Consider the following 15,585-nt stretch of genomic DNA (forward strand, 5'->3'; position numbering starts at 1 on the left):
TGCCATTATATTATATGCTTGAAACTTTTGTGTGTTGCATATAAAGTGTTTCTTGGTAACCTTGCACATACTAATGTTGTCGCCTTTCTTATGTATATAAATTAGATGTCTTAGTTATATGTTGTTGTGAAAATGTTGTCTCCCTTCCTAGCTGCCATTAAAGTATTTAGTTGTGTTTTAATAAAAAATTTAACTTTAATCCAAAACCAATTCAAAACCATTGAAAATGATCATTTCGGTTTACATCTATTCAAAACTGGCTGATTGTTTTGGTCTGAAATTGTCAAAATTAAACCAAACCTTCCAAAGTCACCAAAACACTCGAAATAGTTGAGACCACCAGACAAATCCCTTAAAATTTGGTTGAAATCGGTAAAAAGGAATCATAACTATCAAAACTCAAGAGAAAACACATTAAAAAAAAAACGTATTTATGATTTTAAAATGTATCAAAATAATAAAAATTGAAAAGCTAGCTTAAAGAATCTTTAAAATATATTAAAAAAAGGCCAAAACTCAACATTGAAATTATTGAAACCATTAAAACTAAAAATTTTGTGATGGATGCCAATTTTAAAATGAAACCATATTTACAAATAAGAATTGTAATGAAATTATTTGTGGAAAATTTTCAAATCTTTATGTTCTACTATTGATCTTGTTTTTGGTGCAGCATCGAGGTGAAAGACGTGGGCTTGGCGGGATTTTTTTTGATGACCTTAATGACTATGATCAGGAAATGCTTCTTGCCTTTGCTACAGGTACATGCCTATATTCTTTGCATGTTTCTTCATCAAATCATAGTATTAAATGCTATAACCCTTTCTTCTCCTTTTTTGGGGCTCTGATATCTACCCTTCAATTGCAATAGTGCTAAATTTAATTTGCACGACGTGAAGATGAGAGCTTCATTAGTTCGTTTAATTATTTAAAAATGTACCAGAGAATGAGGGATATCAGGCAATGCTTCTCCGAGAAGTCCATGTGAAGACTTGGTTTTACTATTTCACAAATCAAAATCTATAAACATGATGTAACATCATAAATCACCACTTGTCTTTATTCTAGATAATTCTTCCCACGGGAATAAACTGGATATTATGATGCCATTTTTTCTATCGTTTTGAAAATCAAAGAATTTTTAAAAAAATTTAAGAAATGGTTTTATCATTTTAATGATATTAAAGAGGATGAATGGTCGTGATCTTGCATAGTGTTGGAGCACTTTTCTTTCTATTCATCTGACTACTTATCAAATTTTTATTTGAACATTTTGATTTATAAAGTATTAAGTAGAGATATCCGCAATGTATTCACGTCCTTCCTGTTTTTCCTATTAATTCCTTTGTTTGATATTCTTGCAACTCTTCTCATTGAACTTGCATTTGATAGCTGATCAAGCTTGAAGTCCTCCTACAGTCTAATCTTCTCAATGAATTTTCATTTGATAGTCTGCGTTTGATTATGTTTCCTTACCATCTGGCTTTGAATATGCTTTAATGCCATCCTCTGCTCCTCCTATGCCAACATCTCTTGCAATTCCATCTTTCCAATGCCATCTGATGCATCTTGGAAGTAAAAACATCAAGTAGGCAATAAGAAAAATGTAGGAATTTAAAGATTAGGGCTGAAATTTGATTATCTCTTCAACAAAAAAGAAATATACAATTGATCTACTATTCGAGAGGTAGATCAACTCTCCTCGAACCCTAGACGCCGCAAGGAAACTCTCCAAAATAAAACTACGACAAACACAAATTATCTCATGTCCTAATCTTAGACAAAACTTTCTTTTAAATAGCCTAGCATACAATAACACAAATAGAATCTTCCTAAACAGCATAAACTTGATTTAGGAAACCTTTCTAAATAATTAAAACCTTCCTAAACACAATAAAAATAATTAAGAAACCTTCCTAAACAGCTCCCCTTGATTTCTCCTCCTTGCATAATGCACGACAGCTCTCCTAGGCCACATAGGGCTGGCCCAACTCCACCATTAGCTCCCTTCTTGATTTCGCCTTGCCCCTCCTGCCGTAACACCATCCTATTCCCAACGCCTTCATATCTCATAGCCGACCAAGCTGATAGTCGTTTGTAGATGTCAGTTTGTTGATGCTCCCTCTTCAATAAGCTTTTGAGCATGCTTTGGCTCCATTCTGCAGTGTTCCAACGAGCACATCAACGAAGTCTTCTAGCACAATCTATCTCGTTTCAGTTTAATAATTATGATTCAGTATTTCACATCCGGTATAGCACATTTGTTACAAATGTTAATGTTTTGAGTGATGTTCTACTCCAGCACAATCAATCTTGCTTCAGCTTTTTCCCCAATTGTGCATTCAGTATTGCACATTCAATATTTGGTTTTGGGTACGATTGGTATTTACAAATTACAATTGGCTTACCTTTACTCTGAATTTCTCTGCATCTCATCTCCCTTGATCTTGCTCTGCCTAAGCTTTGTGCTTATCTTGCTTAAAAGTAAATTTAATTTTATTTATTTTGATAATAAATTCATTCTTGGGCAACTCTATTCATGCGGGACAGCCAACTTGATGAGGAAGGGTCTACAATGCTTCAATTCAATTTAATAATTCTTCAATTATAACTTATATCATACAAGACTATATACTCCATATAAACTAAAAGATTTTAATATATAGGTAAAATATTTGAAATTATTAAAGATAGACGTAATATTTCCTTGTTAAATAACCATAAAAGTGAAAAATATTTAAAATTATGCTTAAAAATATTTTGATATAGACACAAGAAGATGATCTGCTTAAAGAAGAATCAATGATTGTTAGGTTTTTGCATCAGTTCGCTCATGTTAAAAGGAAATTTTTTTTATCAAAGATGTTGAAGGTTATTGTTGTAGTGAAGTGATATTGTGTCAAGTTTGTGACTTAAAACTGAACTCAAAGTCAACTCAAAATTGAAATTATTGAGTTGAATAGACCCGAAATGATATGGTTTGAGTTGACTTGAATTTTTTTTTAATTAAGAATGCGGCAATATCAACAACATCAAGCCTTTATCCCACTAAGTGGGGTCGGGTATATGAATCTTTTTTCTCGATTGTGGTTTGTTAAGTGTCAAATTCTTATTTAAATTGAATAAATAAAAGTCATTTCTAATATTTTCTAACCAGGTCTTTTTAGGTCATGCACATAAATATAAATATAATATTTTGTATAAATGTTTATTTTGAGTTGACTCGATTTATATTTTGAACGATTTGGAGCAAAGTAATAATCAAATAGAAATTTAGTTGAAATTCTGATGTCAATTTCAATTCGAGTCAACTTTCAAATGATTTTCTTGGGAGTTTCTACTTTTTTTGGTTGTCTTGACTATAACTTTTGAAAGGAGGTGCTTTGGATTTTGATGTCATCATACATTATGCCACTATATATAATTAACAATCTAAACGTGGTTTACTTGAAAGTATGCTGGTGATAACAATGGCAGAACAAATATATAATATGCAACTAAGGCTGGAGCGAGTAACAATGTAGGAGATACTGGAGCAAACCATATCTCCGTGTCAAGCTGTCGATGGATAACCATAGTGATTGAATCCACCTTAAATTTGAGCACAACAACATCCTATATGTCTAGCTTAAAGATGTGACAGAATCATAATAGCGTATGAGTAAACAGCAAATTTAATGTTTTTTGGTTCATGCTCAAGTTTGGGGCATTGGCTCAATAAATAACTAGATTTAAGCTTGGGTAGTTGAATTAGTTCAACTTTAAGTACATAATCAAGCTCAAGTTCAACTACATCTTCACACTCAAGGTCAGTTGATGAAGATATATCATCATTCTTAACAATATGGGTTTATGGGGCTTGTGAAGGAGGACAAAATGGGGCCATGTTGGTGGAGATTGTGTTGCTAAAGAGGTTAATGGAGTTTTTGAAGAGAATGGCAATTTTCTAAATTGTAACATCAAGCTGGTTCGTTTAAGTATTGAGCTTATCGACAAGAGTTGTTAATTAATTGAATATTTGCTAAAATATGGGATTTTACGGGTTCTAGTAAAAGATTTGTTAAGTTATTAGGTTGTCATATGCGTGGTCATTTTAGTCCCAAACAATTTAACTTATATAATTTAGTCCCTTGACTCCTCAAATATAATCCCAATTAGTCCTGCTAAAATTGCTATGTAGTTTTACAGAACTTGCACGCTTAAATGTGGAGAGTCGACTATTGTGATGATTTTGCATTGGAGACCATATGAACATGTGTGCTCGAACTTGAGTAAGCTAAAGAGAAGGTGATTGGTTCTGGTATAAGTTCTTTATACCATTTTGCTCGAAATTTCGAGACGAATCTAACGAAATTTATTTCGTCGAATTCCGACGACGTCGAAATTTCACTTAAGTTCGTCGCGGCGCATCGAGATGCGTGCGACGCACTCAAATGACGTATTTCGGGTTTTTACAAATTATCTCATGTCCTAATCTTAGACAAAACTTTCTTTTAAATAGCCTAGCATACAATAATACAAATAGAACCTTCCTAAACAGCATAAACATGATTTAGGAAATCTTTCTAAATAATTAAAACCTTCCTAAACACAATAAACATAATTAAAAAACCTTCCTAAACAGCTCCCCTTGATTTCTCCTCCTTGCATAATGCACGACAGCTCTCCTGGGCCACATAGGGCTGGCCCAACTCCACCCTTAGCTCCCTTCCTGATTTCGCCTTGCCCCTCCTGCCGTAACACCATCCTATTCCCAACGCCTTCATATCTCATAGCCGACCAAGCTGATAGTCGTGTGTAGATGTCAGTTTGTTGATGCTCCCTCTTCAATAAGCTTTTGAGCATGCTTTGGCTCCATTCTGCAGTGTACCAACGAGTACATCAACGAAGTCTTCTAGCGCAATCTATCTCGTTTCAGTTTAATAATTATGATTCAGTATTGCACATCCGGTATAGCACATTTGTTACAAATGTTAATGTTTTGAGTGATGTTCTACTCCCGCACAATCAATTTTGCTTCAGCTTTTTCCCCAATTGTGCATTCAGTATTGCACATTCAATATTTGGTTTTGGGTACGATTGTTGGTATTTACAAATTACAATTGGCTTACCTTTACTCTGAATTTCTCTGCATCTCATCTCCCTTGATCTTCCTCTGCCTAAGCTTTGTGCATATCTTGCTTAAAAGTAAATTTAATTTTATTTATTTTGATAATAAATTCATTCTTGGGCAACTCTATTCAGACGGGACAGCCAACTTGATGAGGAAGGGTCTAAAATGCTTCAATTCAATTTAATAATTCTTCAATTATAAATTATATCATACAAGACTATATACTCTATATAAACTAAAAGATTTTAATATTTAGGTAAAATATTTGAAATTATTAAAGATAGACGTAATGTTTCCTTGTTAAATAACCATAAACGTGAAAAATATTTAAAATTATGCTTAAAACTATTTTGATATAGACACAAGAAGATGATCTGCTTAAAGAAGAATCAATGATTGTTAGGTTTTTGCATCAGTTCGCTCATGTTAAAAGGATATTTTTTTATCAAAGATGTTGAAGGTTATTGTTGTAGTGAAGTGATATTGTGTTGAGTTTGTGACTTAAAACTGAACTCAAAGTCAACTCAAAATTGAAATTATTGAGTTGAATCGACTCAAAATGATATGGTTTGAGTTGACTTGAATTTTTTTTAATTAAGAATGCGACAACATCAACAATATCAAGCCTTTATCCCACTGTGGGGTCGGGTATATGAATCTTTTTTTCCATTGTGGTTTGTTAATAGTCAAATTCTTATTTAAATTGAATAAATAAAAGTCATTTCTAATATTTTCTAACCAAGTCTTTTTAGGTCATGCACATAAATATAAATATAATATTTTGTATAAATGTTTATTTTGGGTTGACTCGATTTATATTTTGAACGATTTGGAGCAAAGTAATAATCAAATAGAAATTTAGTTGAATTCTGATGTCAATTTCAGTTCGAGTCAACTTTCAAATGATTTTCTTGGGAGTTTCTAATTTTTTTGGTTGTCTTGACTATAACTTTTGAAAGGAGGTGCTTTGGATTTTGATGTCACATACTGTTATGCCGCCGGCCCAGGAGGGGCCGGCTGGACCGGTCCTCTTTTACTCCCGTAGGCCCAAGCTGAGCGGAAATCAGGCAGAGTTGGGGGGGGGGGGGCAGCCTTTGTGAGGGCCAAGCAATGAATGTATTAAACTTTAGGAGGGAAAAATTGAATTAAGGGGTTGTTTAGGGATTTTTAATTATTCCTTTTGATTTAATTAGGAGAAAGGGTGTGAGTTAGGGTTTTATCTTGAGATTTGCTGAAATTTTGAGATCTACTCATGGATTGGGGCTCTAGGCTTTGCTAGAGAGTTTTCAAGAGTGGTTCTTCCTCTCAAATTGAAGAACATTGTAACTTACTTTGTTTTCTTGCATCTACTAGTAAAAATTTAAGTTTTCCCTCCCTAATTTCCACTGTTTTGGTGCAAAACCTGCTGTGTGGCTGCTGTATTACTGCTGGGACAGAAGTTTTTCTTCTGTTTTCGTACTAATCTTAACTAGGTTTGCTTGCGAACTCAAGTATTACCTTAGGGTTACTTGCGAACTCAAGTATTTCCTATCACATACATTATGCCACTATATATAATTAACAATCTAAACATGGTTTACTTGAAAGTATGCTGGTGATAACAATTGTAGAACAAATATATAATATGCAACTAGTGATGGAGCGAGTAACAATGTAGGAGATACTGGAGCAAACTATATCTCCATTTCAAGCTGTGGATGGATAACCATAGTGATTGAATCCACCTTAAATTTGAGCACAACAACATCCTATACGTCTAGCTTAAAGATGTGACAGAATTATAATAGAGTATGAGTAAAAAGCTAATTTAATATTTTTTGGTTCATGCTCAATTTTGGGGCATTGGCTCAATAAATAACTAGATGTAAGCCTGGGTAGTTGAATTAGTTTAACTTTAAGTACATAATCAAGCTCAAGTTCAAGTACATCTTCACACTCAAGGTCAGTTAATGAAGATAGATCATCATTCTTAACAATATGGGTTTGTGGGGCTTGTGAAGGAGGACAAAATGGGGCCATGTTGATAGAGTTTGTGATGCTAAAGAGGTTAATGGAGTTTTTGAAGAGAAATGGTAATTTTCTAAATTGTAACATCAAGCTGGTTCGTGTAAGTATTGAGCTTATCGACAAGAGTTGTTAATTGATTGAATATTTGCTAAAATATGGGATTTTACGGGTTCTAGTAAAAGATTTGATAAGTTATTAGGTTGTCATATGCGTGGGAGGATACGTAAACATTCACATGAGATGAAAAAAGATAAAATGGCTCTAGACTATTTTTATGTGATCATTTTAGTCCCAAACAATTTAACTTATATAATTTAGTTCCTTGACTCCTCAAATATAGTCCCAATTAGTCCTGCTAAAATTGCTATGTAGTTTGACAGAACTTGCACACTTAAATGTGGAGAGTCGACTATTGTGATGATTTTGCATTGGAGACCATATGAACATGTGCGCACGAACTTGAGTAAGCTAAAGAGAAGGTGATTGGTTCTAGAGGATGAAGGCATTGCTAGAAAATAACATTACCTAGTTGAGAGGATTTGATTGCCCATTGCCCAAGAATGCTAAGGGACTGAGGACTTTTTAGAGACCAGCAAAGAGCTGGCATCGTAAAGTATAGGAATTAACGTTAGATGTTGTTGTGAAATAAAATTTGAAAGAGATGCTCTCAATGATGCACAACTATGATTGGAAAAAGCATGGTCGATTCCTAATGAAGTGTGAGCATCTTCATGCCATAATCAAATGACAACAAGTTGGAAATGAGATTCGGGTTTGTTTAGAAGATTTTCAAGGATACGAAACGTATGCCAAACTAATGGAGTATGGGAAGGATGCAAATTTTCTTAGAGGGGGTATCTTTGACTATTAGTGTATTATTTATGTCATTATTAATAATGTTATATTAATTAGAATATGTTGGTCTAAAGATAATTTGTGATTTGATAAGAAACATCATCTCATGCTAATAATATTTTATATGAAGTATGTCATAGATTATCACGTGCTATAGCATTCAATCACAAGATCGCCATTTTTAGGGGGATTTACATATAAATGGTTTTATTATATTTGCATATTTAACACCCGAACTTTCATATCTATGCCATTGCCACCCATTTCTTTAAACTATTTCAAATATTTTGCATCGGGTTAATTACATCTAAGGTTCCAGGTATATTATGTTGGGTTATTTAATACTATTGGTTTAATAGGCCTCCTAATATTGAAAGGAGATTATATTAGGAATATATTATTATAATTGGTGCGTTATTCCTCGTTATCTGTTTTCTTAGCTATTGACCATCTTACAAAACAGTAAGACACAAGGTTAAGAGTTAATCTTATATAAGGTTCCAATTATATTTTTTTTGGGTTATGTATTACCATTGATTTACTAGGTATGTCTCCTAATATTTGAAGGGGATTATATTAGACGGATATTCTCCTAATTCAAGGCATTATTCCCAATTGTCTGTTTCCTTAGCTATTGGCCCTCTTACTAGTCAATAAAATGCATAAATTTAATCTCCTCTCAACATGTGGTATTAGAGTATAAAAATCCTAGTCACTCTTCTGATTGATACATACGACACTGCCTTCCTCACATGTTACCTTGCAAACTTGATCATATAAGCCATCGTACGACCCTAAACGTACTACCTGTCACACTTCCATTGCAGGTCCATTGTCTCGCTCACATATGAGATCTCCATCTGCTCCCATCTTGGTCATTGTCTTCGTCACTAAGGCTTCATTTGGGACAGCTTGTTTATTGCTTTCGAAAATAATTTTTTAGTACAAAATTTTCTGATTCAAAAAATTTTTGCACTAAAAAGTGGTTTTAGAAAGTATAAAAAAGCTGTCCCAAATGAAATCTAAGTGCCCAACTACTCCATGCCCCGGTTCCCTTCATCCTTGCTTCATAAGTATTGAGACTCCTTGCCCGCATCCATTGCTGCTCACTTGCGCCTTACCATTACTTGTGTACTACCCGGCTACTCGTCATCAACCTGCCTACTCACATGCCTCTCCACATACTCAATTGTTGATGCACATGCTTGCTTCCTCAGTAACACCATTGCTCACACTCTCCCATAACTAGATTGCTTCCTTCAGCGATTGTGCTTGAGGTTCTTGCATGTTGGCTTCACTCCTTCGCTACGTTTTTTATTTTTCTGTTTCAATTCAATGATTTAATATCTTTTCTTTATTGTCTCTATCCATATTTTATCATGGTCTCCTTGACTCCACATGATGAAAATGGGTACCTTATCATGTTTAATCGTATCAATTACCTCTCCTAGTCGATGGTTTCTCATTTTTTCATTAGTTCTCACCAAAAAACTCAACTTAAAAGTTCATTTTAGTCGTATATTTCATGAATAGAAACAGTTGAATGTATTCTATATATCAACTTATTTGTTAAATTTGTTCATTGATATAATAGGCTTAAAATCACGATATCTCATCATAAAATTCAAATATTCAATTGAGAAACTTTCTATCTTTTGATGAATTTTTAAAATGGAAAAAAATTGTGCGCGCCTTTAGATTCAATGATTTTGCAGTGGATAAACGGTTTTGATTTTACCTTTACTGGTCAAAACATAGAAGTTGTACTGGGAAGGGAGTGTGGTCGTTTTCCTCTGAAAAGTAGAAATATTCATCTTGCAAACTGTACTTAAAATATATTATCTTAATTTTTGTTTTCCTTGCTACTGTTATCTCTGATCTGAATGTTTATCTTCTAGAGTGTGCACAGTCTGTTGTTCCAGCATACATTCCCATCATAAATCGGCGGAAAGAAACGCCATTTACTGATCTACACAAGGCCTGGCAACAACTGCGTAGGGGAAGATATGTTGAATTCAACTTGGTAATTTCATTTAAAGCAAAATTAAAGAATTTTTTCATTTCTGCTACTTACGCTTCGTTTGGGACTGTTTTCTTTCTTTTTCTTAAAGCAGCTTCTATTATTAAATTAATTTTTTTTACTAAAAAACTGATTTAAGAAGCAGAAAGAAAGTCATCTCAAACGAAATCTTAATATCAATCTTGATCTTCTGATGAGCTTATTTTGTTGATTGTGAAGGTCTATGATCGTGGCACGACATTTGGGCTAAAGACCGGTGGTCGGATTGAGAGTATTCTTGTCTCGCTTCCCCTAACTGCTAGATGGGAGTACGATCATGTAAGATTTAAAAATTTAATTGTCATTTCTTTGCATGCCAGGAAAGATTTCTGAAAGTGTGCTTCATTCCACAGGAACCAGAGAAAGGTAGTGAAGAATGGAAGCTTCTAGATGCTTGCATCAATCCCAAGGACTGGATTTGAGACTAGTCGTCTGTAAGTTTTGTAGCTGAATGGTAAGTTTGGTTTTTGCATTTGTATCTTATAATACGTTAGTGCTCTTTGAGATCCATTCTTTTTTAAATGAAATAGAAAAGCCGTTCCTATTGAATATGAGTGAAGTTCTCTTGTCCTCTTCAGTATTCATGTATTTTATACAGAGGCTAGCCGGTCCGAAGATAATTATTTTCATCATACTAACAACCAGATTCTGTCGCAGCTAGATCGTTCTTCATGGCTGATTCAGCAAGGAGTCTAGTTAATTCAAGTCAATTATTGAAAATATAAGATATTGATGATTGATGCGGATTGGATAGGGTATTATAATTTTAATATCTTAAAAATAGTTTATTGGAATTGATAAGCAGAGTATAAAAAATAATTCAAAAATAATAAGTCATTTAATTAGGATTTATGATTAAAAAGATTACTATTAAGATGCAAACACAACTAATATTGCTTATATATATATATATATATATTTAAATCAATAAAAAAAGATTGGTACCTAAATTGACTGAAATTAGATTGAATGATTTTTATCCAATTCTTAAAACGACATCAAATCAATGCACATGGAGAAGCGGAAAACATCAATCTATCAATTGATGGGTCCACCAAACTCATCTCTTTTTGTTGAAACATTTGTGCTATTAAGATAAATTTACACTCACATAATATTTGGAAACAATTAATTCTAAATCTTTTAATTAGTAGCTAAAATTCTCAACCTCATGTCAAACTCATCCCATTGCATCCAATGCATCCGCGATCCTAAACCCAGCAAGTAAAATGAAACTTTTTTCTTCCTTTTTTTGTTTGAAAATTTAACTAAATTTCTTTCGTTGGCTTTTATTTTTATTTTATTTGATTTATTTTATTATTATTTATTATTTTGACAAAAGGCCACTGTCCAAACAACAACATGAAAAAAAAAACTATATTAAAAAGAAATAATGATGCATTCAGAATTGCTTCAGAATATCCATTCTTTCTTACGTTTTTCAATTCCACAATCAAATGGGAGAATATAAGAATATTCAAACAAACAACAATTCATTTCAAGGGTTTTCTAATAGAAAGCCTTGTGAATCCCAACAGGATAATAGTAATCTAAATTTTGCATTGTCTGATAGTGGAAATTATTCTGTGCGACTGTGCGGATGTCAAATACCGTCTGGAGACTAATTAAAATGCGCCACTTTATTTATTCACTCGGTACTATTCGGTACCGCTCAGTACTATTGCATGTTACCGCTAACATGCCTGCACTTGATTAGCCTCCAAACGGTGGAGTTGTGTCCGGCCTCCCCACATAATAATTTCTCTTTTGAAGACCTTATTAACCGCATCAAGGAAGTCTTTCTCAGTAATTGTCTTTCTTTGAGCTCGGGTGGCAAACATAGCTGCCTCAGTGGACCCACTACTGATATCTGCTCATGTTTACAGAGAAACCAAATCCATCAAAGTGAAACAATTCAAATAGCCCAAGCAAAATTTTTATATCTATAATGGTATTGATCCCATACATGCTTGGTTTGGAATATTATTTTTTTTTTTTTTTTGCTTTCTAAACTAGTTTTTTAGTACAAAATCTTTTTGAATTAAAAAGTTACTTTTAAAAATAACAAGAAACTGTCTTAAATGAAGCCTTAATGATATGACACAAATGGGGTACTTTGGAACAAGTACAATCTTGCATAAGATAAATAATACTGTATTTCTTAGGACTACCAGAGAATATTATCATGATATAGGCACAATTTGATGTAAAATATGAATTATCACGCATAACTTGACCACAAAACAAGTTTTGAAGGCCAGCAAACAAAATCAAACTAACAAAGCAGTGTAAAGTTGAAGGATCAATACAGCTAAAGGTAAGCCTATGGGCTCAACGCCAAAAACTATCCTAAAGAACATAAATCAGCAAAAATGTATTACTAGACCAAAAGAAACATGTATATTGACCGTTGGAGAAAATAATCAAGCTTGAATCTCATTATAGAAGAAAGTCCTACATGGGGTCCTGGTTGGGTACCCATTGGATACCTATGTTTTACTCGGATGAGCTTCGCCCACCCACACCCACCCATGGTGACTTTTGGGATGCCATACCCACCTATACCCGCCCATTTTTCATATTTTTTAAACGTAGTCTGCCACGGATTGATGGCCTTGAGGCTTGCTGCCCTTTGTTATGATTGCAAACTTTCGAAACACATATCATAATTTATCATAGTCGCAACATAGTTAAGTATTGTACACTGTGTAGTGATGATTGCAGTAATATAAGATATACAGTGATTAGCAATGTAAGTCGATTTATCCTCTGATGTTGAGTACCCACCCATAAGGCCATGGGAGTACCCATACTCACCCATAGCCATTGGGTATGGGTGGGTACATGGGTGGGTACATGGGTGGGTGTGGGTATGGGTACCCAATGCAGGGCTCTGTTATAGAAGTCAATGGAGAGATACCAAAGCCATCCATTACATAAACATCGTCACATATTATAAAGCCATTGAAGTGATACCTAAGTCCAGGGGCGGAACCTCCTTGACACCACAGGGGGCAATTGCCCCCCCCCCCAAAAAAAAATAATAATAATAATTATTATTATTAGATGATTATTGAGGTAATTTGTTCCCCTCAATCTAATTTTTAGTTCTTATTATAAGATTTTTTAGGCAACTAACCCCTAAAAGTTTTAAAATACTATGATATTTAAGGTTTTGCCCCTGCATAATTAAACACATTGTGTGGATGTGTTATTGTTATGGAACGATGAACCAAATACAAAGAGAAATAGTAAACCAAAATTTGCCTAAAAATTCCAAGCTTCACAAGTTTCTCTGGATGAAGCATAGGAAGCTCTACCACCAACAGAGGAAATCTTCGGAATATTATTAGTAAATAACAACACAGCTTACGTTTCACCTCTTGTATTTTAGAGTTATGCTTAGAAGATGGTGTATTTACGTCACTCACACTGAAAAAAGAAAAAAAACTTTAGGAAGCTAACAAAATGATAGTACATCAACTAAATAATAAGATTTTGCCAAAAAAATTTAAGAAAGGTAGAGTTAGGCCTTAAAAACTTAGGTTTCGTTTGAGATGACTTTCTTATTGTTTCTTAAAGCATTTTTTTTAGTAAAAAAATTAATTTTTGTACTAAAAAACGGCTTTAAGAAACAGTAAGAAAGTTGTCCCAAATGAACCCTTAGTTAGGAACTACTATAAATGACATTTCTTTATTAGTTTTAAATGAGAATTTGATCCTTAACAAGACACAATGGAGAAAGAGGATTCAGGAAATCCCACGTAGTGGGATAAATGTTTGTTTTTGTTGTATAATAGGGGCCTAAGTAGTATTCCTTGTAAAAAAGAAATGGACTCAAGAAATAGTAAAGTATATGGGCCCGTATGAAAGGATAAAACAATAGGACATGTGAGAAATGAAGATCCATTGACAACTTATTAAGTGATGAGAAAGAGAATTCTAGAGTGTTGGGAAAATTGAGGATGCTAAAAGCCAAGGGCACCGATGATGTTGTAAGCTTAAGATTTTGAAGGGTAAGGGGAAGTTACCTTGCTTATTATACCATGAAATGCTAAGTAGTGGGTTGAACAAGAAAGGGAAACTAACATATCTCAAATTTCATGCATAAGATGTGTCGAGCGATAGAGCGACTTTGACAAATATCTTCTCATTTTGAATAAGAAATAAAAAATATTAAGGGGTGATAGGTGGTATGGAGGACTCAAATATCCAATTGTAGAGTTTAATTGGCTGTCAGAATTCACACGAGAAGTTCTAAGAACATCAAATTAGTAGGATAGGATCCTTCCACCCACTGAGGAGCATAATGGATGACAATCATGTTACTCAACTGAAAGGACCAAATCATTGGGTCAAAAGATGAACTATTGGGTCAAAGGTGTCATGATTTGAGCAGATAAAATGTTGTATGATCAAATAATTTAACAAAGGGTTGACATATAATAAAATATGGTACCTACATGCTGATGAGCTATCATAATACAAATATATAGTGAAAGTGATGATCAATCATAAGTTTTTTGATAGGTAATGGGAACACGATATGTTAGGGGTGACATAATGAGATGGCGTGTTGATGTGTTCCCTTGTGCCCACAATTTGAGTATGGGTTGATAGGCCACTAAGTGGCCAATAGGGCAAAACAATCACTAACAATTTGGTTAAGCTCCATGAGCTACAAAGACTAACTGTTGATTGAATTTAGGCCATGGATCGCCGAGGAGGGATTGACACCTACAAAAATATTGGGTTTATATTTTAGAACAATAAATAAACATGGATCATCTTAATAACTTAGAAAGGATCAAACATAAGTAAAAATGAGGTCAATATAGCTAAGCTACATCATTGATCTAATAAACTTTAGATGCATAATTAGCACATCAAATCTTTAGTTCAAGACATCTAAAAGGCAAAGTTTGAATATCAAATCCTAGTTTCACAATCTTAAGGGAAAAACCATCAAGTTGATTTTGCTCACAAAACTATGAGTTGAGTTGCCTTATTCATTAACTCTAAAATCCGCGTAAATACATTAAATTTCAAGTTCAACAAGTCCATGGACCTAGCTCGAATACCAAATTCTAGTTCAACAAGCTTAGTAGATGGGAAAAATCTCCTATATCATAAAATTATGAGCTTGAAATTGAAGTTTAACCTCAGCAAAACTATGTCTCTAATTAGGGAAAAACTCCTAAGTCATTTTACTAATTAAATATGCTATAATAGTAAAGTTTGAACATAAATCTCAAACTTAGATTCATTATACAGATAGCCAAACATAAACTAATTCATTGAATTTATTTTGGAACTTTAAATATAAGAATCATAAAAGCGTTAGCTCAAAATTTTAATAAAATTAGTGCTACAAAGATGCCAAATACACTAAGGAACTAAAAAATAAAACTAAAATAGCTCAATAAAATATCATAAAAAATTATAATTAGAGCTTTATAACTTCCAAATGTTCTTTAAATGAGCAACTCCAAGACGTGTAAAAGAAATATAGAGGGCAGAGCATAAGGTCTCAAAATGAATAAATTGACCC

The 15,585-nt window shown here is 33.5% G+C and overlaps 1 protein-coding gene across 1 annotated transcript; it reads left to right on the forward strand.

The window, feature by feature from the left end:
• Positions 1 to 577: 577 nt before the first annotated feature.
• LOC110113337 (oxygen-dependent coproporphyrinogen-III oxidase, chloroplastic-like) lies at positions 578 to 10,611 on the forward strand (the record flags this gene model as incomplete). Its single annotated transcript, XM_020845885.2, has 4 exons — positions 578 to 761; positions 9,874 to 9,998; positions 10,215 to 10,313; positions 10,388 to 10,611. Coding segments are annotated over 4 exons (477 nt in total), but the record flags the coding sequence as incomplete, so codon positions are not given.
• Between the last annotated feature and the right edge of the window lie 4,974 nt (positions 10,612 to 15,585).

Source organism: Dendrobium catenatum, unplaced genomic scaffold (assembly GCF_001605985.2).
Source record: "Dendrobium catenatum unplaced genomic scaffold, ASM160598v2 fragScaff_scaffold_156, whole genome shotgun sequence".
In the NCBI taxonomy this organism is placed as follows: domain Eukaryota; kingdom Viridiplantae; phylum Streptophyta; class Magnoliopsida; order Asparagales; family Orchidaceae; genus Dendrobium; species Dendrobium catenatum.